The 26866-nt window shown below is 39.6% G+C and overlaps 3 protein-coding genes across 6 annotated transcripts in view; 1 reads left to right on the forward strand and 2 right to left on the reverse strand.

Annotated features, from left to right (window-relative positions):
* Positions 1-2292: 2292 nt before the first annotated feature.
* Positions 2293-10820, reverse strand: wdr32 (WD repeat domain 32). The gene is made up of 7 exons (XM_077538748.1): positions 10179-10820; positions 8753-8866; positions 7542-7739; positions 5819-6021; positions 5642-5719; positions 5118-5263; positions 2293-3409 (listed from the first exon to the last, which is right to left on the reverse strand). The coding sequence occupies exons 1-7, from the start codon at positions 10625-10627 to the stop codon at positions 3038-3040; spliced, it is 1560 nt and encodes a 519-aa protein (XP_077394874.1). The 5' UTR covers positions 10628-10820; the 3' UTR covers positions 2293-3037.
* A 353-nt stretch (positions 10821-11173) lies between these two features.
* hhipl2 (HHIP-like 2) lies at positions 11174-20250 on the forward strand. The gene is made up of 9 exons (XM_077538747.1): positions 11174-12055; positions 13329-13981; positions 15721-15864; positions 15977-16308; positions 16749-16875; positions 17318-17463; positions 17541-17622; positions 17866-17948; positions 19243-20250. The coding sequence occupies exons 1-9, from the start codon at positions 11783-11785 to the stop codon at positions 19581-19583; spliced, it is 2181 nt and encodes a 726-aa protein (XP_077394873.1). The 5' UTR covers positions 11174-11782; the 3' UTR covers positions 19584-20250.
* Positions 18529-26866, reverse strand: part of rmnd1 (required for meiotic nuclear division 1 homolog) — a 33382-nt gene continuing 25044 nt past the window's right edge. Inside the window, exons 13-15 of one of the 4 annotated variants that reach the window (XR_013287544.1) lie at positions 21223-21284; positions 20279-20376; positions 18529-19347 (exon numbers count right to left, since the gene is read on the reverse strand). The gene's annotated coding sequence lies outside the window, so the exon portion shown is untranslated. The remainder of the gene's footprint in view (positions 19348-20278; positions 20377-21222; positions 21285-26866) is intronic. The other 3 variants (XR_013287542.1, XR_013287541.1, XR_013287543.1) reach the window with 3 other exon arrangements.

Below are 26866 nucleotides of genomic sequence, written 5' to 3' on the forward strand. Positions count from 1 at the left end.
AAATAATGTTATTTTTCCTCCAAGAAAGTTCAAATAGGCTGTCGTTTGTAAAGAAAATTGTTGCAGTTACAAAACCCCCCAACAAAAACCCAAATGTATTTTAATTCAATTAAAATTTATATATATATATATATATATATATATATATATATATATATATATTAGGGGTGTGAATTGCCTAGTACCTGACGATTCGATTCGTATCACGATTCACAGGTCACGATTCGATTCGATACCGTTTAATCCCGATACGAATGGTCACGATTCGATACCGATTAATCCCGATACGAATTTATAAGTCGATTGTTGCGATTTTTTTTCATTCATATTTAGAAAATACTAATCAGTAAGCTTGTAGAGTGTAAGATTTATATGAAAATGTATTATTTATTTATCTGAAATTTCAGTCTTATAGAGGTTGTAATCTGTTTCATGTTTGAACATTAAAATGAAAATATTAAGGCTTAATGTGCCGTTCATACAACATTCTTCCATGCTCAAGGTGTGAATCCTAAAAAAAAAAAAAAAAAAAAAAAAAAAAAAAAAAAAAAAAAAAAAAAAAAATCAAAAAAAAAATCGATTCTGCCGATTATTGAATCGATTCGAGAATCGCGCGATGTAGTATCGCGATATATCGCCGAATCGATTTTTTTTAACACCCCTAATATATATATATATATATATATATATATATATATATATATATATATATATATATATATATATATATATATATAATCCGTAATAATACATGATTTATGTTGTCAGAATGCATAATCCATCTTTTCTGTTTTTTTTTTAAATAAAATAAAAATCTATATATTTTTTTTATATATATTTTTATTATTATTTTTTTCATTCCAGTGTGGTCCTAAGCAGCCCTTATTGATAACCAACTATGGCTGATATGCATAGTAGTTCACACTTAGCTTTCATTATTTTTTTCTTGTATTATTTTTATTATCACTATCATCATTAGTACAGGAAACCTACACCCAAAAAAAAAAAAAAAAAAAAAAAAAAAAAACAGATGAGAAGGAAATTCTTTGGGCGTTTTTGTTATTCTGGATTTTTGCAATATGAAAAGTGTCAAAAGGGTTGAATGGGGAAACAACTAAAGGAGTATTTTCCACGGTAATGTGTGATTGAGAACCATAAGAGCAAAAAAAAAAAAAAAAAAAAAGCCACCGAATCGCCATTGCTGGTGGCGTGCTACGAGGAGCTCCAAACGCAGAAAAACGCTGAAAGGCCACGAAGCGGAAACAACAGCGAAAGGCGGCAAACGGAGAGGCAAGCACCTGTTGATCGGGATCGACGTCCATCTTTTTGCTCCGTGTCTCGATTGAACATCGACTCCACAAGGCTTTCCAATCATCCATTTCGACTCGGCTCATCCTCATGAGGGCGGCGGCATGAGCTGCATCCAATCTCGGCTCAATTTGGGCGAAAGGCAGGGCAGGGCGGACTGGTCGACAGCCAATCACAGAGTTGAACAAACAAGCGTTCGAACACACTCACGCAAAACAATTTTCCTAAAAAAAACTTTGTCTTCCATTGAGACAAAAAAAAGAAAAAAAAAAAAGTCTAAATATTATGAGATTAAAGTTGTTATTCCACAAAAAAAATAAAAATAAAATAAACTAGATTTTATTTCCTAGACTGTTGGTCGTCTTTGGTCGATAAAGAAGTCGTACTCTTACACGATTAAAGTTGTGTTAACTTTCAATGCTTTTTTTGTGCAGCTTGTTCGATTTTTATCACCAATGTCATAAGAGTTGGTGTCCGTTCACAAAAGAACATCATAATATTACACAAACATAGTATTATTTTTATTAAAACAACAACTCTTCAATGAGTTAGGATCCAACCGTTGGACCTGTTACTATTCCAATTGACCTAAGACGACTTATTTATTTATTTTATTATTTATTTATTTATTTTATTATTTATTTATTTATTTTTTTAATTATATTGACTTGATGCAGTTAGACATAGACATCCTAGGCACAAAAAAAGTTATAATAGTACATGATGGATATTGTGTTTTCTTATTTTTATTTTCCTAAAATGTTAGATTAGTTATTTGATGAGGGGAAAAAAAACAACAACACAACATTACAAAGACAAATTTTTAACATTTTAAAAAAATTTTTTTTTAAGTCTTTTTATTTTTTTTTTATTTAGAAAATTGGATTATTAGTCATCTTTCTGTAAATCAATAGTTTAATATATCAAGGTTAAAGTATTTTCTGCATTTTTTGGGAATTCAATTTTTCTTAAAAAAAAAAAAAAAAAAAAAAAAAATTCCCATGAAAACTGGACATTAATTACCGTAGTCGTCTTCTTGTGACAAAAGTTGCAAGATTACATTTTCTGCATTTGAAATAAAGTTGCATTTTTCTATCAAAAAAAATGCAGTTTCATGAAAATCAGAATATTAAAGTCATTTCTTTTTAACTGCTTGCCCGCAAGGGTCGTGGGAGTGCTGGAGCCTATCCCAGCTGGCTTTGGGCAGTAGATTTTTTTTCCACTTTCAGAAAAAGTTGAATTTTTTTTAAGAAAAAGGCTGTGTTTCTCCGTAAAAAACAAAACAACTATATACATATATATATTTGTTGTATTTTGACCAATTAAGTTACAAGATGTACGTCATCGCTTGTTGAGGAGAGAAAAAGCTTTTCTTTCTCTTTCCTTTTTTCTGCCAATCGCAGGGCACATATCGACAAGCAAGCAATCACACTCCCATTCAGACGTCTGGGGGCAATTTAGAATCTTCAGTGAAGCTAATGTGCATGTTTTTGGAATGTGGGAGGAGGCCGAAGAAAAGACCATCCCGGAGCACAGGCTCCAAACCCGACCCTCACGACTGTGAGGCAGACGTGCTCGCCGCCCGACTGTTCCACCTTAAATCTGCAATTTAAGGTGGAATGAAGCGTTCACGCTGCCGGTGGGGGGAACGTCCCTTGTGGCACTTTTTGAAAAACGTGTGCATAGAAGACGCGTGGGCGGGGGCGTTACCTGGGCGGGGCGTGTTCCGCTAGAACTTGGGCTGGTAGAGCGCCACTCGGCCGCTGAGGCAGCCCGAGGCCAGCTGGCAGTGCGTGGGCGAGAACTTGGTGGTGAGCACCACGTCGCTGTGCGAGTAGATGGCGCGCACCTCGCGCAGGCAGCCCGTCTGCACCGGCACGCAGTCGGCCAGCTCGCCGCAGCGCTCGTCGAAGGCCAGCAGGCGCACGCCGTAGCCGTACGGCGAGCAGATGAGGCGGCCGTCGGGGCTGAAGCACAGCTCCTTGATGTAGCCCCGGCCCACGTTGGCTTCCTCGATGTAGTGCGTCAGGCGCAGGGAGCAGCGAGGCGACACCGGCGGACGGGTGGGCGCGCCCTCCTGGAACTCGTACACGCACGTCCACTGCGGGGAGAACGTGGCCAAGATGGAAAACAAAAGATGGAGGTGGGTTCAAAACTAAGATGGAGGCCATTCTACATCGAAACGATGTTCCCACTTCCCAGCAAGGTTATTTTAGTGAACTAAAACTAACGAAAAAAAAAAAACTACAACGAAAATTCAACAAACAATTTCATTAACAAAATAAAAAAATAAAATTAAAATTTCATGTTTATAAAACTAACTATAATTATAGCAAAAATGTCCTTCGTTTTAGTCTTTGGTAATTAATTTAATGCATGAGCCTTTGGAGATGATTTTAAGTTGATTTATTTTGATATTAACCGGAAAAAGGACGTTTGAAAGTGTGTCACATAAAAGTGATGTCATCTAGCAGCAGCCAATAAAAAGCACCTCCAGATGACAAATTTTTAACACCGCTTATTCCTCACAAGGGTCGCGGGGGGCGCTGCAGCCTATCTCAGCTGGCTCTGGGCAGTAGGCGGGGGACACCCTGGACTGGTTGCCAGCCAATCGCAGGGCACACAGAGACGAACAACCATCCACACTCATAAGCACACCTAGGGACAATTCGGAGCACCCAAATAACCTGCCATGCATGTCTTTGGAATGTGGGAGGAGACCGGAGTACCCGGAGAAGACCCACGCGGGCACGGGGAGAACATGCAAACTCCACCCAGGAAGGCCGGAGCCTGGACTCGAACCGGAGTCCTCAGTACTGGGAGGCGGACGTGCTAACCACTCTCCTGTATTACTTGTGCACGATATTTAAAAAACACCATGGAGGCGACGAAAAATTTTAACTTTCTTAAAGTGGAAAAACAAGATTTTAATGTTCTGATTTTCATGAAAAAATTTTCTAGAAAAATCTGCAACTTTTTCAAGAGAAAAATGCAACTTTATTTCAAATGCAGAAAAGGTAATATTATCTTAATATTAGTCGTTACCTACTTCCTTAACACAGGTGATGTCATCATCAATAGACAGCAAGTAGAAAAAATACTTTTTAAAGGTATTAATTGTACATGAAAAAATAATGAAGTTACCACATTTATTATACACAAAATACAAACTTTTTATTGCTGAAAACGGTCAAGTATCCCTTTAAAGTATTTTTTCCCTAAATTTTTTTGGTGGGAATACAATTTTTCTAAAAAAATAACTTTTTTTCCATGAAAACTGGACGTTAATTACCGTAGTAGTCTTCTTGAGAGGAAAGTTGCAATATTACCTTTTCTGCATTTGAACTAAAGTTGAATTTTCTCTCGAAAAAGTTAGATTTTTCTAGAAAAAAAAAGTATAGTTTCATGAAAATCAGAATATTAAAGTCTTGTTTTTACACTTTCAGAAAATTACAATTTTTCATCGCTCCCATGGTGTTTTTTTAAAATATTGTGCACAAGTAATACACATAAAAAAAAAAAAAAACTAATACGGTAACTAAAACTAAATTAAAATAAAGCATTTATTAAATAACTAAAACTAATAAAAACTAACAGAACCACCCTGAAAACTAATTAAAATTAACTTAAAAAAAAATACAAAAAAATAAAAAATACTCAAAACGAAATCAAAATAACTAAAACAAAAAATTCCAAAACTATAATTGATTGCGGACAGTTAACGCCACAGATTGCAATCCAGCTGGGATGTTTTGTGCTACCAACGGTAACATGACATCATAAGATGTTAATAGCCACGGCGGCCCCACCTCGCGGTCGTCCATGTTGCTGGAGCAGCGTATGAGCGTGGCCCAGCCTTTGGGGTGCAGCTGCAGGGACGTGATGCAGCTCCCGCGGTCCCGCTCGCCCGGGATCTCCGGCGTCAGAACCTCCAGGCTGTTCCGGGGAGAAAGGCCTGCAAGGAGAGGAGGATTTGGGCTTCGGTGATCGACTGCGTCGCCGGCGTGACGGGTGGCCTGCTTTGTGCGGCCACTTTATTAGGTAGCCAACAACAACATCGACAACTCTCCAACCCGCGTTTCGTTACTTCGGATTGGATTGTGTGAAATTTCATCACTGTGTCGTTTTTATTTTCCTTTTAGTCATTGACGAAGTTGTCAGTCAATTTTAGTTCTAGTTATCGTCTCAATAAATGGCTTCTCTTTTAGTTTTCGTCGAATTTTTGTCTGGGAAAAAAAATTACTCATCGACGAAATTATCACCTTTGGAAACCAAACTAGAGCTGAACGATTTTTTTCCCCCCTAAAAGCACATGAAAAGGGCTCTCTCTCACCTTCCCTGTGAGGGTGCAACTTGCTGGAGTCGTTTCCGTGGCGAGGCCCGGCCGAGCGGGACGCCAGCGCGCCTCCATCTAAAAGCGTTCGACGTGGAAGGAACACATTTGAACCCGAAGGCAAAATAACTAAATAAATAAATTGGCACGAGGGAAACAAACGCTTGCTCCACCGACCTGAAGTCAGAGGGGTTCGTCTGGCTCGCAGCATGCGGTAGCTGCCCACCTCCAGCGACTGCGTGAGGTCCAAGTCGTGCAGGATGAGCAGGTAGCCCGACGACGTGGAGATGAGCATCTTGGAGCAGTCGGGCGTCAGGCGCATCCGCATCAGGTAGCGCGTGTGGAAGAACTTCTTGTGCGGGCAGCCGTCCTCCGTGAATCTGCGCGGGGACATTTTTCGGGAGCGTGTGAGGAAAGCTTGAAAAAGCTTTGCACAAGTGACAAACAACCAAATGAAATTATCTCATTTCTAGGGATATAACGATAACGGCAATATCGTGATATCGCATAAATGAATACATGAATATTCATGAATACATACATGAATGTTTTGTTTTTCCAGATAAACCAGTTGTAGTTCTGTATTAATTTAAAAACTAACTTTTTATTTTGTGTAATTATCTGTTAGCCAGTTCATATAGAAAATACACATTTGAAAGAGGCACATTTGTTCGCTGTCGTAATCAGAGCTACTAAAACATCAGTTTTTCCATTCCTGGATGAACAAATTCTATTATTATATATGATTATATGAAGGCTATATTAAATATAAAAAAACAAATGTATCGGTTATCGGTATCGGTAACGACCATACAAAGCAGGAAATTATCGGTTATCTGTCTCGGTTGAAAATTTTCATATCGTGCATCACTAATATCCAGCCATCCATTTTCTTGACCGCTTACTCCTCACAAGAGTCGCGGGGGGTGCTGCAGCCTATCTCAGCTGGCTCTGGGCAGTAGGCGGGGGACACCCTGGACTGGTTGCCAGCCAATCGCAGGGCACACAGAGACGAACAACCATCTATGCTCACAAGCACACCTAGGGACAATTCAGAGCGCCCGATTAACCTGCCATGCATGTCTTTGGAATGTGGGAGGAGACCGGAGTACCCGGAGAAGACCCACGCAGGCACGGGGGGAACATGCAAACACCACCCAGGAAGGCCAGAGACTGGGAGGCGGATGTGCTAACCACTCATCCCACTGTGCCGCCCTAAATATATAATATATACAAGTAAAATAATAAGAATAAAATAATAAAAATATAATAATAATACTAATAATAAAACCTAAGCTCATGAGTCTTCTTCACCTGAGGACTTCCGTCCATTTCCCCGCCACTCTTATGAGGTGCTCCCCATAGTGGCCCGCCAAGTAATTGCTCAAAAGGTAATGAACAAAGGAGCCGTTAGTAGTGTCTGTATATTAATTACAAATATCTCGATACTTGCGTAGATGTATCGATAATCTATCGGGAGACAAAGCATTACGATTTATGGCGATATCGATATAGCGTCACACTCCTACCTGGAAGTAGGGCTCAGTGCATATCCTGAAGAATTTTTGGCTTTTGGACAATTTTTGTGTACTCTTTTCATCGATCTATGATGCCAAAAGATGGCAGTAAAGCCCAGGTTAATAGGAAAGTAGTAATTGAGGCATGGTTAGTCATTTATCATTCCACTTCTTTTCTAGGTTTTGCTTTGGCATCATTTCAGTATCAATGAGATACTTTATGAATGATTTTTTATTTTTTTATTTTTACCACTGTATCGTTTGGGTATCGAGATACTTCAGACTGGTATCGTGCAGAAGTCATAATTTTGGTATCTTGACATCACTACTTACTGAAAGTTGCGACACAAATGATTACTGTTTTAAAGTACATATCTGGCAACCTGTTGGTGTCCCACGTGATGACGTTGCCGTCGAAGCCGGAGGTGACGAGCAGGCGCGTGTTGGTGTCGTACTCGATGTTCTTCACCCAGCTGGCGTGGCCGTGCAGAGAGCACACCTTGGAGTTGAGCTTGCGCAGGTCCCACAGTGCGATGGTGGTGTCGTCCGAGCACGTGGCGAACAGACGGTTGTCCAGGAACCTGCCGAGAGTCCACGAGGTGACGTTGCGTTACGTTAATAACCACTAGGGATGATATCCAAACATCACGATACGATATTATCACGATATTGTGGCGAGGTTCACGATATTAAAAAATATCCACATATTGACTTGGGTCACAAGCATATTATGTGCCCCTTCATCTGACCATTAGCGTGGATTTAAAATATAGAAGGGCCAAAACATGCCTTGTGAAAATTAAACTGCACTAAAAATAAATAAATAGCCACCAGAGGGTGCTAGAACTGCATAAATAGAAATCAACCTGACTTTTTAACAGATGTGCTGCATTTAATATTGCGACATGACGACGACGATATAGTGTGGAAGTTTTAATATCGTGATATCGCAATATTGCCGTTATCGTTACATCCCTAATAACCACAATGACAATTTTTTAGCAAATGATATGGTTATTAAGGCTGCGTCTAAAATATATCAATATCAAATCGATATTTCTTTTCAATATCCCAATACTCAATGTCCCAATATCGATTTACAAAACCATGAATCGATACTTTTAATATACTTTATTTATTAACCACTGGAACTTTAGTATAAAATCTGCCACAGGAATGTAAATGTGTGACTTGCCACTTTATGTACATAGTGCCATGGTTGCAATTGATTTCAATTATTATTTATGGTTTTGATCAGCTCATGTTCAATAAAACATACATGATACATGATTAATGTAACTGTATTGGATTCAATTATAAATGTCAATATTCATATTTTTACTAATGCACCAATTTTGCAGCGTTGGTACTTCTGGGAATGTCTTCCATATAAAAGTCAAATTGGTACTACATGAAATCCTTAACTGAATCAAAAATCAATGTGAATCGTGAATCGAATTTTAACGGGCCCTTCTGAATCGAATGAATACCCAGCCCTAATGGTTATATGCGACTCTTGCAAGACAGGTGGACACTTTCTAAGAGGTATTAATTGGATAGGATGAGAAGAAAAGTGGGGAAGAGGAAAAGTCACCTTATGTTGTTGACGCAATCCTCGTGGGCCTCCGTCAAGGTTTTGATGTGTCGGGACGAGACGGGATCAAAGAGGAGGACCTCGGTCTGCTCGCAGGCCACCGTCAGCACAGACCTGAAGATCACACGTCATCAATCGTTTTATTTTGGGCGCCTTTCATCACAACTCAAGATTACCCTGCAGAGTTAGAACAAGAAAAATTAGGACTTCAAGTTGTTGTTAAGAGGTCCAAATCAAGATGTCATTCCTGGGTTCGAACTGAAGCAAAATGTTAGTTTTTATTTTAAGTTAAATTAGGTTTTAGGCGGCACGGTAGTCGAGTGGTTAGCACGTCCGCTTCCCAGTTCTGAGGTCTCCGGTTCGAGTCCAGGCTCGGACCTTCCTGGGTGGAGTTTGCATGTTCTCCCCGTGCCGCGTGGGTCTTCTCCGGGTACTCCGGTCTCCTCCCACATTCCAAAGACATGCATGGCAGGTTAATTGGGCGCTCCGAATTGTCCCTAGGTGTATGTGTGTGTGTGAGTGTGGATGGTTGTTCGTCTCTGTGTGCCCTGCGATTGGTTGGCAACCAGTCCAGGGTGTCCCCCGCCTACTGCCCAGAGCCAGCTGAGATAGGCGCCAGCAGCCCCCGCGACCCTTGTGAGGAATAAGCGGTCAAGAAAATGGATGGATGGATTAGGTTTTAAGAAAGAGAAAGGTTTGGTTTCCAGGGTATGGTTTCAAATTAGGATTTGAGGCCAAAGTTGCAAGATTGGGTTCGGCTTTACGATTAGGGTTACAAGTTCAGGTTTCCACTAGATTATAATATTAGATTCTGACGGTATGATAACAGTGAGCAAAAATACTGAGGTATAACTGAATAAAATTACAGCTCTAAAATGACCTGGATTTAAGGCTATGGAGGTATCGCACATTTACTGGAGTACCAAGTAGGAACACAAACGTGAGCCAGCCTGCTGCTTCAGCTTGACCCGCTTTAGCGAGCTGTCTAGTCACGTTGACCCAGCTATAATCCACACTGACCAACTGACCCAAACACTCTAATCGCTTACAAACGTGATTGTAATACCTACAGTACTTTACAAACAACAACAACCACCACCGTATTTGTTAATAAAGCAATTTCGGCTCTTTGAGTATAATTACTTGATACTCTAACTAGAGACAATATTCCTAGTTTCATATATTTGGGAATCTAAGAATACAGTAGGGGCAGCGAGAAAACTGCTACAAAAATAAAATGGACTGGAGACTGTGCAGATTATCTAAGTATCGGGTTAGGGTTTCAAGACAGAAATTTCTGTTGAAAACCAGGGTTTTGGTTTGAAATTAGGGTTTCAAATCCTGGCCAAAAAGAAAACAACTCTAATGTGTGTAATGAAGCCTTTCCGACCTCCGCATTCGGGGTCACCAGAGTTGAAGGCCTTACCCGTCCGGGGAGTACTCCAGGTTGAACACGGCACCGTGGGTCTTGGTGCTCAGGTTGACTGAGTCGGCTGCCGGGTTCATGGAGCTATACAAGCTAGTCATAGTCCTAAAGTTGTCCCGCACCGGGTCCACAAACACGCCCCGTCTGATTGACCTGTTCTGGAGCCAGGAGAACAGACTCGTCGGCCGGACAGTGTCGCAGTCGGAACCCCCGCCGCCCTCGCCGCCCGCCGGTCGAGGCCCGGCGGCTGGTTCGTGACGTTCTTCCGAAGTTGCGCTAGTCGCCGGCGGGGAAGGAGGGCAGCTCCGGGCGAGGTCTCCGTCGTGGTCCGAGCCGTCCATGTCGGGTTCTTTGTCGGAGGAGCCACCGCCGCTACTACTACTACTATTGCTGGTGCTGCTGTTCCTGCTGTCGGGCCTGTCCCGCCTGTCGGCGACCTCCGAGCTCATTGTGGCCTCTGGTGAGATATCCGAGTGTCGGATGAGCGCGGTCCACCGGCCGAGCGTGAACGCGAGTGGCCGCCTCGGCTCAGCACCGCGGCGGCGCCATGGTGACGCGGAGAAACGACAGTTGTCGTCAGACTCGCCTGAGCTCAAGCTGCCGATTCGCCGCGGGGAGAAGCGGACCAGGCCAGTCGGAACATAACCGGAAACGTAACTGATGCTTTCAAAATAAAAGTACTTACAATTCCGAGTCACACAATACCACGCTTGAAAATGGCAATAATACGACCTCATTGACAAATATAAACTGAGGAATTCAATTTTTAACTGTTGTTTTAATTGCATATTATAAAACGTAACAAAGTTATTCATTTTACTCTGGAATAAAATACCATAAGTAACATTTATTCGATTGATAAGATTGACTTCAGTTCCTTACCGTAGTTCCGCTTCCGCAATTTTCTTTCGACGCCATCCAAGTTTGTTGCTTCCACCTTGTGGATACACTATGCATACTCAACACGTTTTTTTTTTTTTTTTAAACACCTTTTTATATTTTCACAGTTATTGATGATTTAGTTCTCCATTTGAAATATTTTTTAGGAACTACAATGTCGTCGTAGAGATTGAGTTTTAAATTAGGATTGCATGCATGGGTTATCGTTTCAAGCAAATGTTCGGGTTTCAAATTGAGGTTTCAAGACAGGGTTTTCAGTTAAGTATAGGGTTTTAAATTAATGTTTCATGCCTTGGTTACAGTTTTATATTTGGATTTCAAATAACACTTTGAAGCCGAGGTTAAGGTTTCAAATTCGGATTTAAAACAGGGGTTTTAAGACAAGGTTTAAGGTTAGGGTTTATATCCTGGGTTATACTGTTCCAAAGTATTTTAAGTCTGGTTTAGGTTTCAAATAAAATTTGGGTCTTAAATTAGGGTTTCAAGCCAGAAATGGGAGTTACAACTATTGTTTGGGATTAGGGTCAGGGTTTCAAATCAGAGTTAGGGTATCAAGCATGGGCAGGGGTTTGAAATGATTCTTACAAGTCAGGGTTCGGGTTTCAAACCTGGGTTCGGATTTATTAACTTACCAGGCGGTGCATGTTGAGGAAGAGGAGGAGGGAGTGCATACATAAAGGAGAGCAGAGGGCAGGCGTCAAAACATGCCCGGTGGTCAGGGTGCCATGGAGCTCCTCAGCTCACTTGTCCTTCTTGTCCTGTCAGCGCTGGCGCACGGCCACCCTCAGTGCCTGGACTTCCAGCCGCCCTTCCGGCCCACCTGGCACTTGGAGTTCTGCACGCAGTACGAGGATCTGGGCTGCTGCGACCAAGAGACGGACAACCGCATCGCCGAGACCTACTGGGACATCGTCGGGTGGCTGGAGGCCACTGGGCAGGAACTTTGTCAGGACAGCCTCAAGGAGGTCATGTGCCAGGTAACAGCAACAGACTGGACTGCAGTTGTATGCTTACTTTGGAATATAGAAAGGTGCACTTTTATGTAGTCACAAATAGATAAAGTAGATGGATGACTTCAAAATTAGTTACTCAAATAAAAATAAAAATTAGTTAACTACAAAAAGTGCAATTTCTGCAGAAATTGTGTGGGAATGCTGAAAGGTGAATGTTAATAAACACTGAATGCTTGTGAAATGCTTATAAAGTAAATCTAAGACAATATCACGTAATGACTAATTATTCATTGGAGTTGGATGATAAATAAAAAATAATAATAATTTCAGTGAAATTATAATGCATTTACTGATTGTCAGTTTGTATACATATATATCACTTAGCACAATGGCCATGGATATATTTGCAATGCACAGTTGAAGGTGGGATTTGAACCCATGACCTCCTGCTTACTGGACAATGCACTTTACCATCTGCACCACTGAGCATGATTATAAGATGTATGTATGGAAGTGGACGTGGAAAGTGGGACTTAGAAAAATTCCAATGTCTGTCTCATTGAAAATGAATGGGGAAGTTTATATTTAACGTTAAATTGTGCCAATACTGTAAGTAGTGTGGAATCAGACAATATATACCCCAGGAGTCGTGAATTTTTGAAACAAGTTGAAATTTGAACGGTGTAAATCAGAAGTATTGTGTGGGAGTTGTTAGACGGCAAAAAAGTGTGCAGAATAAAAATCACAATAACATATGTAGGAGTGCTTCAGCATTCCCACAATTAGTTTGACTTCAAAATTAAGGTTTACTTTTTCAAATTAGGGTTATGGTGTCTAATTACTGTTCAAGTTGATGTTAAGGTTTCAAGATTGATTTAGGGTTTCAAATTAGAGTAGGTTCTGAAGGATTTGGATTTCAAGCCAAGTAAAATGTTTTAATTTAGAGTTCAAGATAAGGTTAGGGTTTCAAATTAGGGATGCAAATCAGGGTTGGGGTTAAGGTTCCTAGACAGAGTTAGGGTTTCAAGCCAAGTTAGAGATTTTAGAGTTTCAAAATAGTTTTCGGGCTTCAAATTAGAATTTCAAGACAGAGTTAGAGTTTCCAATTAGCGTTTCAAGTCAGTGTTAGGATTTCAAATTAGGGGTAGGATTTTAAGTGTGTTTTGGGCTTCAAATTCAGGTTTTAAGGCAGGCTCATCATGGAATTGGAATTAGGATTTCAAAGTCTGGTTTTGGGTTGGCTGCTAGTAGCTGCATTGAGAAAACCCATCCTCTCATTTGCATTTGATGCCTTCAGGAGTGTTCCCCGTACGCCGCCCACCTGTACGACGCCGAGGACCCCCGCACGCCCATCCGCGATATCCCCGGCTTGTGTTTTCACTTCTGCTCCGACTTCCACCGCCGGTGCGCTCACGTCCTGGAGCACCTGAGCTCCGACGGGCGCCTGCGAGACGCCGCTCAACGGGACGCGGCCGCCTTCTGCGCCGCCCTTGATCTACCGGACCGGGACTACTGCTACCCGGACGTGCTGGTCGGCGACCGTCCGGTCGGCGACCCGGGCCGGCCGGCCGAGGACCCCGACGGCTGCCTGCGGCTGTGCCTGAGCGAGGTGGCCAACGGGCTGAAGAACCCGGTGCTGATGCTCCACGCGGGCGACGGCACGGGCCGCTTGTTCGTGGCCGAGCAGCTGGGCATGGTGTGGGTGTACCTGCACGACGGCAGCCGCCTGGAGACGCCCTTCCTGGACATGAGCGGCCGGGCGGTGACCGCACTCTGGCCCGGGGATGAGAGGGGCTTCCTGGGCATGGCCTTCCATCCCCGTTACCGCGGCAACGGCCGCGTCTTCGTCTACTACTCCGTCCAGGTGGACGGCGGAACGGAGAAGGTGCGGATCAGCGAGATGAGAGTGTCCCGGCACGACGTCAACGTGGCCGATCCCGACTCGGAAAGGTACGACGCAAGGATGCTTTTTGAACAGTGCTGCCACAATTACCTTGAAAAGGTAACTTAGTTACTTTTTTTTGTAAAAAAAAAAAAAAAAAGTAAAAATTTACTTTATTGATTACTTGACTTTAAAAGTAACTTAAACTACTGATTACTTGATTTCAAAAGTGACTAAGTTACATTATAAAAGTTACTTTATTAGTTATAGTCAACTTTGACTTAACATATTTCACATCATTTAATAAAAAAAAAAAGTATTGATTTCACTTAACATGAACAGCAACTTGATTTATTAAAAAGTAATATAGAATAGTCTTTATGGATTTCACTTAACATCTTTTAAGATGGCCTGTTTTGGCCTGGCATATTTAACTGTTAATTTGCATTGTTTATTAACTCATTCACTCGCAGCCATTTTGAGTGAAGCAACCCCCTTCGTTCCCCGCTGTTTTACTGGATTTTGACTGATTTTGCAAGGCCCACAGAATATTGTGTTCTATTGCTATCAAAATATGGAGGAACCAACCAAAAGAAAGATTAGAGTCTCTTCTTTCATCAGGAAAAAAAAAAAGTATTTGTATCTGTTACCGTGTTGCAGGAATTAGCATTAGAATTAAGGCTGTCAAAGTTAAAGCGTTAATAGATTAATTAATCACAGAAAAATGTCGCATTAATCACATATTAATGCAGATTAATCGCACTATTTTTTTTTTGACCGCACTTGAGCCTTGAACGTAACCCCGGGTGGTTACATTGAAGGCTGCGCAGGTCAGTGATGAGGTCAATGCACGGCATTTCCTACGCCTGTTGTTCCAAAATGAGCGGGGTGACTCCAGTTGGTGAGCTCGGTGGTAAATTTCGCCTTAAAAAACATCCCTACGGGACTTTAGATAAAACAAAAGTAATTTGCATTTAATTAATTAATAATTGCTGAATTTCACCCAATTGATATGATGCTGTTACGTTTTTAGCAATACAACGCGTACATGCATTCAATCAATGTTTGCAAATGACATTCAGATAATAAAATGCGTTAATGTCTAAATATTACGGTATTTTGTATTTATTTTATATTAGGCAAATACGCAAGTAATTTAGCTGATTAATCATGATTAATCAAAATTAAAAAGTGTGATAAATCAGATTAAAAATTTCAATCGTTTGACAACACTATTTAGAATATAACTAATGTTCATCAATATTCACAATCCTGGTGAAAACACTAACAAAAAGAGCTTGCTACAACATGGCCCTGGCTGATCTCTTATACTCTGCTGCTGCCACCAACTGGCCATTTAAAAAAAAAAAAATAACTACCATTGCTTTAAGCCACCTCTTCATGTCAGAAGCTGCATCAAAGCCTTCCGTCTGCCTTTGCATTAAAAACAAAAACAAAAACGTGTAAAGACGTTTTTGGGAGTTAAGGACAAAGTATTAAAAAAACGTTTTTACACGTTTTTGGGTTGAATGAGTTAATATGATGATTATATTTGGCAATGTCATACAGTTACACAGCCTTGTGTGTTTTTCTCTTTAAACCTGAATGTGCTTTATCCATATGTTTTCATTTTATTATTTTTTATTTGACAAACCGGTAGTGTTTTTGAAGCGAGATAACACTTTGTTAACAGCACATCATGTCCAATGTACACTTAGTATTTTCTTTAGCTGACATAACTCAAGGTTAAGTATTATGGCGTGCACAAAACCAAAATGCAGGATTCTGACCATTAAAATCCCGGCAGTGTCATTCTGGAGATTGACGAACCCGCCGCCAACCACAACGGAGGCCAGCTGCTCTTTGGACTCGACGGCTTTTTGTACATCTTCACCGGAGACGGCGGCAAAGCCGGCGATCCTTTTGGGGAGCACGGAAACGCGCAAAACCGGTAAGACGTCCCAAAAAGATGGCGTTGGACATATCAGCGACATTGCGAACCAAATATCCTGCACGTGTCTTCTTGTCTATATCAAATACGTGTTTTTAAAATCCGGACGCAGGAGTTCCCTGTTGGGCAAAGTCCTCCGCATGGACGTAGACGGGAGCGACGCGGGCGGGAAGCGGTACAGGATTCCCGTGGACAACCCCTTCCTCGCCGACGCTGACGCCCGTCCCGAGGTGTACGCCTACGGGCTGAGGAACGCGTGGAGGTGCTCGGTGGACCGCGGCGACCCGGTTGGACGGCGCGGCCGCGGGCGAATATTCTGTGGCGACGTGGGCCAGAACCGTTACGAGGAGATCGACATCATCGTGAAGGGCGGCAACTACGGCTGGCGCGCCAAGGAAGGCCTGGAGTGCTACGACGTGGAACTGTGCCACAACTCGACCTTGAGTGAGTCTTTTTTCTTTTTTTTTTCCCCTCCGATTTCAACCTCTACAATCGAAGGTGATTCGATACGTATCTCGACACATGGGGTGCCATACGAGTGAAGGATGGTACGATTTTGAAGTGCAACAATTTGATTCGGCTCAACTGAACGGGATTACGATTCGATATGGTACGGCTCATTTTGATACAATGAGTTTGTCATTTTATATACAAATGTGTGACCAACAAATGTTATCGATATCGTTATAGGAAATGCCCTTCAATCGCCACTAAAAGATGATTCAATACATACATATGAATATATTTTAATGAGGAATGATTCGGTTCGGTTTGATTCAATGCACATCTTTTTAAATCATTATGTATTTTCTGCTTCAAATATATTTTTTGTTGTTGTTTGTTTTTACCCTCATAACATAATTTCTGCTGTTTTCTGGCACCAGATGACATCCCGCCCATACATGCGTACAGCCACCATGTGGGCAAGTCTGTGACGGGCGGATTCGTCTACAGGGGCTGCGAGTCGCCCAATCTCAACGGCCTGTACATTTTTGGAGATTTCATGAGCGGGTAAGAGGCCAGCCAACTGGTGGGGGAGGCGGGTGATGGGGAGGGCACACCACCACAACATCTGTGCTCTGTAAATTTGTTTAAATTGCAAATCTCACACATCAGATCTTCTAAGTAAGGTGGTGAGATAGTGTTGTGTCATCCATGAAGCCATCATACATTTTTGTACAAATCTAAAGCTATTTAAAGACTTTTTTGGCTTAACTAACAAGCCTAAGTTAGGCATGCGTCTTGGAATCAGTGTGGGGTAGGGTTGGTCTTTGACTAACCTAATGTTTCGTAACTGATGTTTTTCATACGGCAGTTCAGTCTGACAAATGTAACGTTTTTATTTCAACAAAGACGCGAAAAGTTAATAAATGGCCTTAATGAACGTGACGCGCATATTGTGAGGGAACATCAAAGTCTTTTTGTGTCAAAGACAATTTTGGATCTTCAACAGGCGCATCATGGCGTTAGAAGAAGACCGGACGACAGGAAGTTGGAAAGAAAGGAGCATTTGCATGGGAGACGCTACGACGTGTTCTTTCCCAGGCCTCATCAATCACTACCACAACTACATCATCTCCTTCGCCGAAGACGAAGCTGGTGAACCCTGTCGCTCGAATTTCGGCTTTTTGTCGCATTCAACCAACCTCAATTTTGCTGTGTTTGATTTTTTTTAGGGGAAATGTACTTCCTAGCTACCTCCAATCCAAGCGCCTTGTCGCCTACGGGCACCGTCTTCAAATTTGTGGACCCATCCAGGTAATTGATATTTTTTTTAAATGTTTTTTCAAATATCTGACAAGTGTTTGTAAACATCAAAAACAATTTTGTGTCTATAGTTTTTTGTGCATTTTTTTTTGTATTACAAAGAACTGAATCAATTTGACTTTTGTTCAGACAACCCAATGTATGTGTGTTGATGTCCATCAATGACAAATTTAGAGTGTTTTTGTACTGGTTTCATTTTCCAGAAATACGTGATTTTGTGTTTTATTGTGGCAGGCGAGCTCCTCCAGGCAAATGTAAACAGAAGTGGCTGCCAGTCAAAGTACAGGGCAAAAAAATCCCTTTTGTCCCCCGGGAATGTAAGTCACATGTGGCAGACGTGATTTGTGTGCCCGCATCAGTCTCACATAATGGAACCACGAAAATTAAACACCCATCCATTTTCTATATAATTAAACATGTTTTTTTTTTTTTTTTTATGAACTTCAAAGACCATTTATTCTTCATTGAACCTGGTATTGTTCAGTCGACAAAGGACATTTGAGTCTTGAACTTGAACTGATGTACAGTGTTTGTAAATGTTTAAGACTGAGTCTAATGAAAATTTGACGATCTGTATGCGTTTTTGTAATCAAAGATGAGTTAGTCTGCAACAACCCTGTGTTTTTGTAAACACCAAAGACAATTTCATGATACTGATAAACCGAATATATGGGTTTGCGTAAACAATGAAACAGTCTTTGATGAACCATGTTTTGTCATCAAAGACACTTTAGTCTTGTATTTGTTCGCATCCAAGGCAATTAGGTTTCTTTGATTTTGTTGTAACAATTTTTAAAAGTATGTGTTTTTGTAAACATCAAAAGCAACTCTTTTACAAATTGATCATACACATTTTGTAAACATCAAGGACAAATTGACCATATTTTTGGATTCAAGACGATTTAGTATTTAACAAAGCAATGTTTTGTAAATATCAAAGACAAATGAGCGTTTTCAACAAACGTAACATTTTGTAATGACTTTCGTCTCAGCAAATTTATTTTGCAAACTTCAAAAAGGAATTTAAAGTGTTCAGCAAATGTACGTTATTCAACATCAAAGTCAATGGGGTCTTCAACAAACCTAACATGCATTTTTGTACAAACAAATTCAACAAAAACAAATCAATCATACATGTTTTGTGAACATTAATGACATTTTGGCATCTCTGACTACAAAGACAATTTGCTGCAATTTATCGCGCATGTTTTTGTAAGCGTCAAAGACAATTCAGAATCGTCAATGAACCTAACGTATGCGTTTTTGTAAACATCAGACACTTAAGTCCGTAAACATCAAAGATATTTTGAAGTCCTTCAATAAACCAAGCGGACATTTTTGTGTTGCGATTTAATCACTTTTCTATTTTTCTAAAGCTGAAGTCTATGCAAGTTCTGCCAAATAGTACATCTGCTTTGAGGTCGCATATATAGTTGTCTTTTTATTTGATTTCTTTTTTCCTATGTTTCTATGTAAAGAACATTAAGAGCAGAGAGAGGCGAAAATGGAAAGGTGCTATTGCACTCCTTTTGTAGCCTTTCAAAAATGTCAACACATGTCCCGCATAACAAGCGTGTACTTAACCACTGCGCGTGTTTTTTTGCATTGCAGCGACTCTGCTGGACATGAGTGCCAAACCGACGCGGCCTCCGCCAAGGAAGTTCAAAGTCGCCGCCGCCCAACCGACGACGACCAGCAAAGCTAAGTGGACGTCACCTGCGGAGAAAAAAGTCAAGCCAGTCAAAGCAAAGACGTTGAACGAGAAACAATCGACAAAAGCAGAACCCAAGTATGTTCGGAAAAACGCAACAATAAGCAAGAAAAAGAGCGCAAAAGTGAAGAAGCAACACGTCACAAAGAACAACGTAAAGACTAAAGAGGAAACTAATAAACTCAATAAAAGAAGAAACCAAGCTCGGGTTCAAGGCAAGAAAGCTAGCAAAGCACTTTAAAGTGTCTGTTTTCTTTTAAATACAACAATTGTTGTTTACGCTAATATTGACTCATGAGTAGGCCTGAAACATTTTGGAAAATAATCTAATTAGGATTTTTTTTTATCCTCAATATTGCAATTGTCATTTAATTAGGGATGTAGCGATAACCACAATATTGTGATATCGCATTATTAAAGCTGCCACAATATATTGTGGTCATCATGTCACGATATTAAAAACAGCACATATATTAAAAAAAAAAAAAGTTGGCTTGATTTCCAATTGTGCAGTTCTAGCACCCCCTGGTGGCTAGTTTTTTTTAGTGCAGTTTACTTTTCACAAGGCATGTTTTGGCCCTTCTATGTTTTAAATCCACGCTCATGGTCCGATGAAGGGGAACGGAATATGCTTGTGAAGCGAGTCAATATATGGAGGAACTCAATGTGTGCATGCATTACCAAGTGCGTCAATATTAAGTGTTATTAGAGATTGTAGGTGTTTATATGCATTGCTGTAATATACAAACGCACAATATTGTGTTTTTTTTAAATACTGTGATAATTATCGTATCATGACCTTCATATGGTGATAATATCGTATTGTGATGTTTGGATATTGTTACATCCCTACATGTATTAGGCAATTATTTGTTCAAGGTCCTCAATAAATGCATTATTTTGGAAAATTAAACAGTTTAGATTACAGAACTTTACCCATGAGTATTGTTTCCATTTTGCTGTTTTCCCATCCTTTTTTTTTTTTTTGCTCATTAGATTTTCATGATGTTTGAGGAGGTTTGAAGACACCATACCTAAAAAAAAAAAAGACACGGGAAGTCAGCCATTTTGATTTGAAATTTGAAGCAGCCATTTCGTCTTAGTAGCACCCTCTAGAATACTTAAAGAAAAATTTCTACCGCCAGATTGTGATTGCATGTGGGCGGAGCACGGGAAAAACGGGAAACTCAGACCAAAACTAAGCTTTACAAGGTCATTAGCAAAAATAAATAAATAAATAAATAAAACATATCAAACAAACATCCCCCAAAATGAGCAGTTCCACAAATTCGCCATCCCAATGAGGCATTTTTATTTTTAACGGCGATTGGTCCAAATGAAGCCCCGACCTTGCCAATATCGGTCTCGAAGCAAACTCATAACACGAGCCCGGCGTCGTAAAAGTGCACGCGAGTGTTGGGAAAAAATGTTTAAGCGGAAGCGTTTGTCTGTAATTTCCGAGCGACATGTGTGCTGTAAACGCTAAAGTGTAGCGGTCGTGTTCGTTCGCGTGTCTTGTTAATTAAGGCGACGTTGGTTGCTCTGCCACCAAACCGAAAAAAAAAAAAAAAAAAAGTCTCAAAAATACATGCCACTTATGGCATTTAAAAAATTCAGCCCCGGAAGCCAGTTTACTTGAGCAATATCAAATTTGGTAGGCATGCCTATCATGAGAAGACCCACAAAAAAATTCTCATGTCTGAAAATACCCAAACAAGTCTGACATTATGGTTTGAAGGGACCATTTGTAGTGGTCCTTCAAAGACAGACTTGTCTTTCAGGTTTGGATGATTGCAGTTCTTTGGCCACCGACTAAAAATGTGGTTCAGTAGAAAGTCATCAGGCGACACCAGGTGGTGAGCTATAAGATTGCAACTCACCCTGAAAGCAAGCTGCAGCATGACCAGACCGCTGTGCAGTTAACGCCACCTGCTGGACAAGACTGTGTGAGAAACAGATTTCAAAATATGTGCGGGCGTGGTTGAAGGGTTTAAAAATGATCTTTGCTGGTCACAAGCACAGCTTGAAACCCTCATTTCAAAACCAAACCCTGATTGGAAATCTGAAACTTGTCTTGAAACACACCACTGAAACCCTCTACAACCGTAAACTAGAGTTCAATTTGAAAACACCGAATAAAAATAAATAATCAATAAATAATAATAATAAAATAAAAAAGAAATAGATAAAAAATAAAAAAAACAATTCGTAGTATTTTATTTATATATATATATAAAATACATAAAACTAAGCTCATGAGTCTTCTTTGCCTGAAGACTTCCGTCCATTTCCCCGCCACTCTTATGAGGTGCTCTCCCTAGTGGCCCGCCAAGTAATTGCTCGTCACCAAAAACGAAATAAAAATAATAATTTTGTTAATATACATTTTTCACTGGTCTAAAATTAGACTAGACTAAAACCCTCATTAATAAACAATATCTGGGACTAAATCAGTATGCATTTTTGTCGACTAATGAAGACAGGACGAATATGTCCTTCACTTCATAAAAACCGGATTCAAATCTATGGACATTTTAGTTCATGAACAAAAACGAGACAAAAATTTGATATACAGCACAAATACATGGGACAGACAAGAGGTAGATTCATGGTGAAAGGTTAAAAAAAAAAGAAAAGTAAATTATAGTTATAACTTAACATTAATCAAACGTCTGTATTAGGGGTGGGAAAAAAATCGATATGGCAATATATTGTTGCGCTCTCTGTTGCAATAAATTATCGATACACTGACAGTAGATATCGATGTCATGTGTCCAGTTGTGCAGTGTTATGTTAGAAATGTTTCTGCACTTTAATTTGTCTCATTTTACAATGGTTATAGTTAAAAGGCTAAGAGGCAGTGAGGCACAATGCAGAACTTTGTACATTGTACAGGTTTTGGCATTAAATAAATGCATAATTAGACATTTTCCTTTTTATGGGCATTTGTTTGGCTTTTTCAGTCACAGATCGTGATATCGTAGATATCGTGTATCGTGATATTATCGATATCGTGAGTCAAATATCGTCACAGTATCGAATCGTGTTTTACCCGTATCGTCCCACCCCTAGTCTGAATCATTCCAACAATAATATTAATGCGACTGCTAACTAATGCTGGCTAACTTACTAGCTCGTAGCATGGAGCCACAGTGTCAAGTTGTTTTTCATCAAAAAAGATGACAGGAAATTTGATGTGAAATAGTTTGAGATCCAAAAAGGTTCAATATAATCTGCTGACAAATAAATATATACAAGGGTAAAATGGTTGTCCTGACTAAAACATTAAAATTACATTTTCTTGTACTAAAATGAAGACTAAAATGCTAGATTTAATAGTCGACTGACAATGGACCAAATAAAAATGGGATGAGGTTGACTGACTGTGACTAAAAAAAAATAAAAAAAACAAAAAAAAACAAGCGTGACTGAAATTGGACTAAAACTGACTAAATTTCAAAATGGCAGACAAAATGAACACTAGTCGGACGTGCCTCACGACTGGTCGTCGTGGAATGTCATTTGATGTTTGTTGTCGCTTCCATTTGCACAGCTCGCAACGTGTGTCATTGGTGTCATTTGATTCAAGTCGGCATCAATTTGATGTTCCCTCGTTTGGGTCCTCCATGAGACCAACACACACACGCACATTCACGCGCACACGCATTCTGGAGATTCTTGAAAGTCAACCGTTTCTTCAGTCAAAGAGCAAATTTGGCGAGTACACGCACACAAAGAAAAAAAGAGCTGTCAACAACATACACATATGAAAAAGAAGAACTGTGGGATGTGAACGTAAGCCGACCTTGAAACCCACATTTCGAAACCCTAACCTTGGCTTTGAAACACTGAACATTAGGGGTGGGAACCTGTGGGTACCTCACGATACGATACGATACGATACGATATGCGATACAAGGCTCACGATAACGATTATCTCACGATATGACGATTATCGATATATTGCTCAGGTCTTAAATCCACGATAATCTACGATAAAACTAATTTATAAAAAAATAATAATAAAAATAATAATAATAATGAATAAATAAATACATAATAAAAAATTAAAAAACAAATCATAGTATAATAATAAATATATAAAAATAACATAATATATAAATATGAACAGATATATATATATATATATAAATAAAACTAAGCTCATGACTCTTCTTTGTCTGAAGACTTCCGTCCATTTCCCCGCCACTCTTGTGAGGTGCTCCCCCTAGTGGCCCGCCAAGTAATTGCGCGATAAGTCATGAACAATGGAGCCGTTATAGCGGCTGAATATCAACTACAAATATCGCGATACTTGCGCAGGCGTATCGATAATCCATCGGGAGACAAAGTATCACGATTTATCGCGATATCGATATATCGTCACACTCCTACTGAGTATTGCTTGAAACTCTCATTTAGAAAAATTGTAACCCAGACGTAATAACCCTTAACCCTGCCTTAAAACCTTCATTGAAAGCCTAAACTTTTAAACATTGTCTTCAATTGACAATCCAAACCCTGTCTTGGAACCTTTGTTTTGAAACCTATCGTCTCCATGATGCAACATTAGTAAAGTACTGATGCTCAAATCAGGGCCAGAACATAGCACCCCCCCCTTCCATCGCCCTTGCATGTGATCACATAACTTTACAGTAAGCGGAGCAAACATCAGCTGCTTCCAGTTAGCTGGGCAGTGACTCCAATTAAAGCTTACACACGCACACGCACGCACACACAAACCTCGACTTTTTAAAAGGTGCGTATTCTGCCGGCAAATCACATTACGGCCAATGAGAACCAAAAAGTCACGGGTTGCATTTTCCCAAGCTGCGACACTTCGGTCGCTTTTGAAGTGGGCCTGGCCATGGGGTCAGCGGCGAGGTATTCTTTAAAAAAAAAAATAAAAAAAAAAAAATAAAAAAAGTCCCAGTAGGACAAACACACTCCATTTGGATCACGCGTTTCGAGTTGTTTTTTCGGATTACATAATGTTAAAGGCGTACATACAAACCATTATCAATGCCTGAGACGTTAACGTGACAGGCAATTCAACGCTCTTCCACCAGGTGGCAGAATTTCCAATTAAGCTGTTTGTCCACCTGTTGACATTCATACATCTCTCAGACAAATTTGTGTTCGGCTCAACAGGACCAACACTCCGACTAAATAAATATGTTTTAATAAATTGAGTGCACAACTCGCACGCAAGCGCATGCAGTATCTACATATAAAAAGTCTACACACCCTAGCTTCAAATGACAGGATTTTGTGTTGCAAAAACGTCAGGACAAAAATATCAAGAAAAATTGGGGAGACTTTCAATGGGGGCAGGTGTGCGTCAACTCCCACTGAAAATGAAGTTTGAGTGTGATCGCTAAATTTTGAACACAACTACATTCCATTTGGAAGAAGCTGTGCGCACAGTCACGTTGTCTGAGTTGTTTATTTTTACTTCCCAGACAGATGCTCACGCACACTCAAATATCAATTTGAATTCCTCCCACGAGGTATTGTGAAACATGAAAGGCATTCCTTGAAAGTTAGTTAAGATATTATGATTATTATTCTAAGAGAATGAATGTAGTCCGACTTCGTCCCACGTTCTAATTGGATAGTGGTTGTTTATTGCTGATGGAAAAATGCCTTCATCAAACGTCTAATCCAAAATGGATTGTTGTCCTTTCTCCTCCAAAAGTGTGCATTTTTAGAGTATAAGTGCATGTAAGTAAATATTTAAATAACTCCAGTCAACAGTTTTTTATTTTTATTTTATTTTTTATTCTGATTTAAATAAAAGGTACTTTTGCCTTGCACATCAGATTTTTAAGATATTTCCATATATATATATATATATATATATATTTTATAAGTTGGACCAAAAAAAAAAAGCTTGCACAATAATGTATTTTATTTTTTGAAGTAAATATTTAAATAACTCCTGTAAACAGCAAATTTTATTTGAAGACTTTGTGTCCAAAGTTATTTTTTATTCTGATTTTTTTTTTAAAGTACATTTTTTCCTAGCACATCAGATTTTTAAGATATTTCTATATATATATATATATATATATATATATATATATATATATATATATATATATATATACATATATATATACATATATATATATAATAAGTTTGACTGAAAAAAGCTTGCGCAATAATATATATTTTGCAAAGTAAATATTTAAATAACTCCAGCCAACAGCAAATTTTATTTGGAGATAACTTTGTGTCCAAAGATATTTTTTATTCTAATAAAAAAAAAAAAAAAAAAAAAAATCAGATTTTTTTTTTCTTTTATAAGTTTGACCAAAAAAAGCTTGCGCAATAATATTTTATCACGCATTGTAATTTAGCTATAACGTTTCACAAAAAAAAATCCACCTTCATAAATATTACAAAATATATATTATATTATTGTCATATTATTATGATGAAAAGCTGATGTGCTAGCTAAGAGGGGAAAAAAATGGGGGCATTTTTTGGAATTAGTGCAAAAATTTCAGGTTACTTGCATCTCAGATTAAAAAAAATTGTATAAAATTTGTCGACCACTGTAATTATATAATTGATTCATCTTTTGAAGCATCGATATTAATAATTATTTAGTGCAATATAGACATGCAAAAACATGATTGCAAAACAACGAATTTCTTATAATTTGTTAAAACTCAGTCACAAATTGCGGTAGCTAAATTTTCCAACTCAATTCTATGACAAAAAAGAATAAAAAATGGCGACACTGCACGGAAGCATCTTTGAAACCCTGACCCCTTTGTATAAAGAGGCTAAAACACGAAATAATCACGAAACCTTAATGTATAATATCATGAAAATGACGGTGCCAGTACTGGTTCTCAAAGGGCCAGCAAACTGCAAACGCTTTTAATGTCCGACCCCTGATGGAAGTCAACTGACCGGCGCGATGAAGCATGATTGCAGCAAAAACACGGCTAATGCGATTAAATACGATCAGGAGACGTTTGCGCGGCCGTGTAAACTGCGGGGCGACGCCGCTTTCCACCCCGCCGTCACATGTCGGCTCCCACACCGTGGCCAATGTCATCATCACCGCCCTTACGTATGAAATATGAAAAACAAGCCTTGATGTGAAATGCCAATGGATTCCGAGCACCGTTGTTGTCGTTTCTGAAACTTTAAAAATCAACACTATGAAGTACTTTTGGGCCCTGAAATCCAACCTAAATGATTTCAAAAGTGCATTCACAAAGTATTCACTGAGTTTTATTTTTCCCCACATTTTGTTGTTACAGTCTCGCTCCAAAATTACCGTACAAATTTCTACACAAAATGCCTCCATGTTTTTTTTTCCTTTTTAAATTAAAACATTTTACAAACAAAAATGTATGTGAAAAGAAGGTGAGTGGCGCTTGATTGACACATAGGGGGGCTGAGAAAAAAAAAAACGTTTCATAATTTCAAATAAAATGTTGGAGGATCTTAACTGTGGCAACAGTCGCTGTTACTGGAACACAGCCACATTCTTAGTTGTTAGGG

The sequence above is a fragment of the Festucalex cinctus genome, chromosome 12 (assembly GCF_051991245.1).
Source record: "Festucalex cinctus isolate MCC-2025b chromosome 12, RoL_Fcin_1.0, whole genome shotgun sequence".
In the NCBI taxonomy this organism is placed as follows: domain Eukaryota; kingdom Metazoa; phylum Chordata; class Actinopteri; order Syngnathiformes; family Syngnathidae; genus Festucalex; species Festucalex cinctus.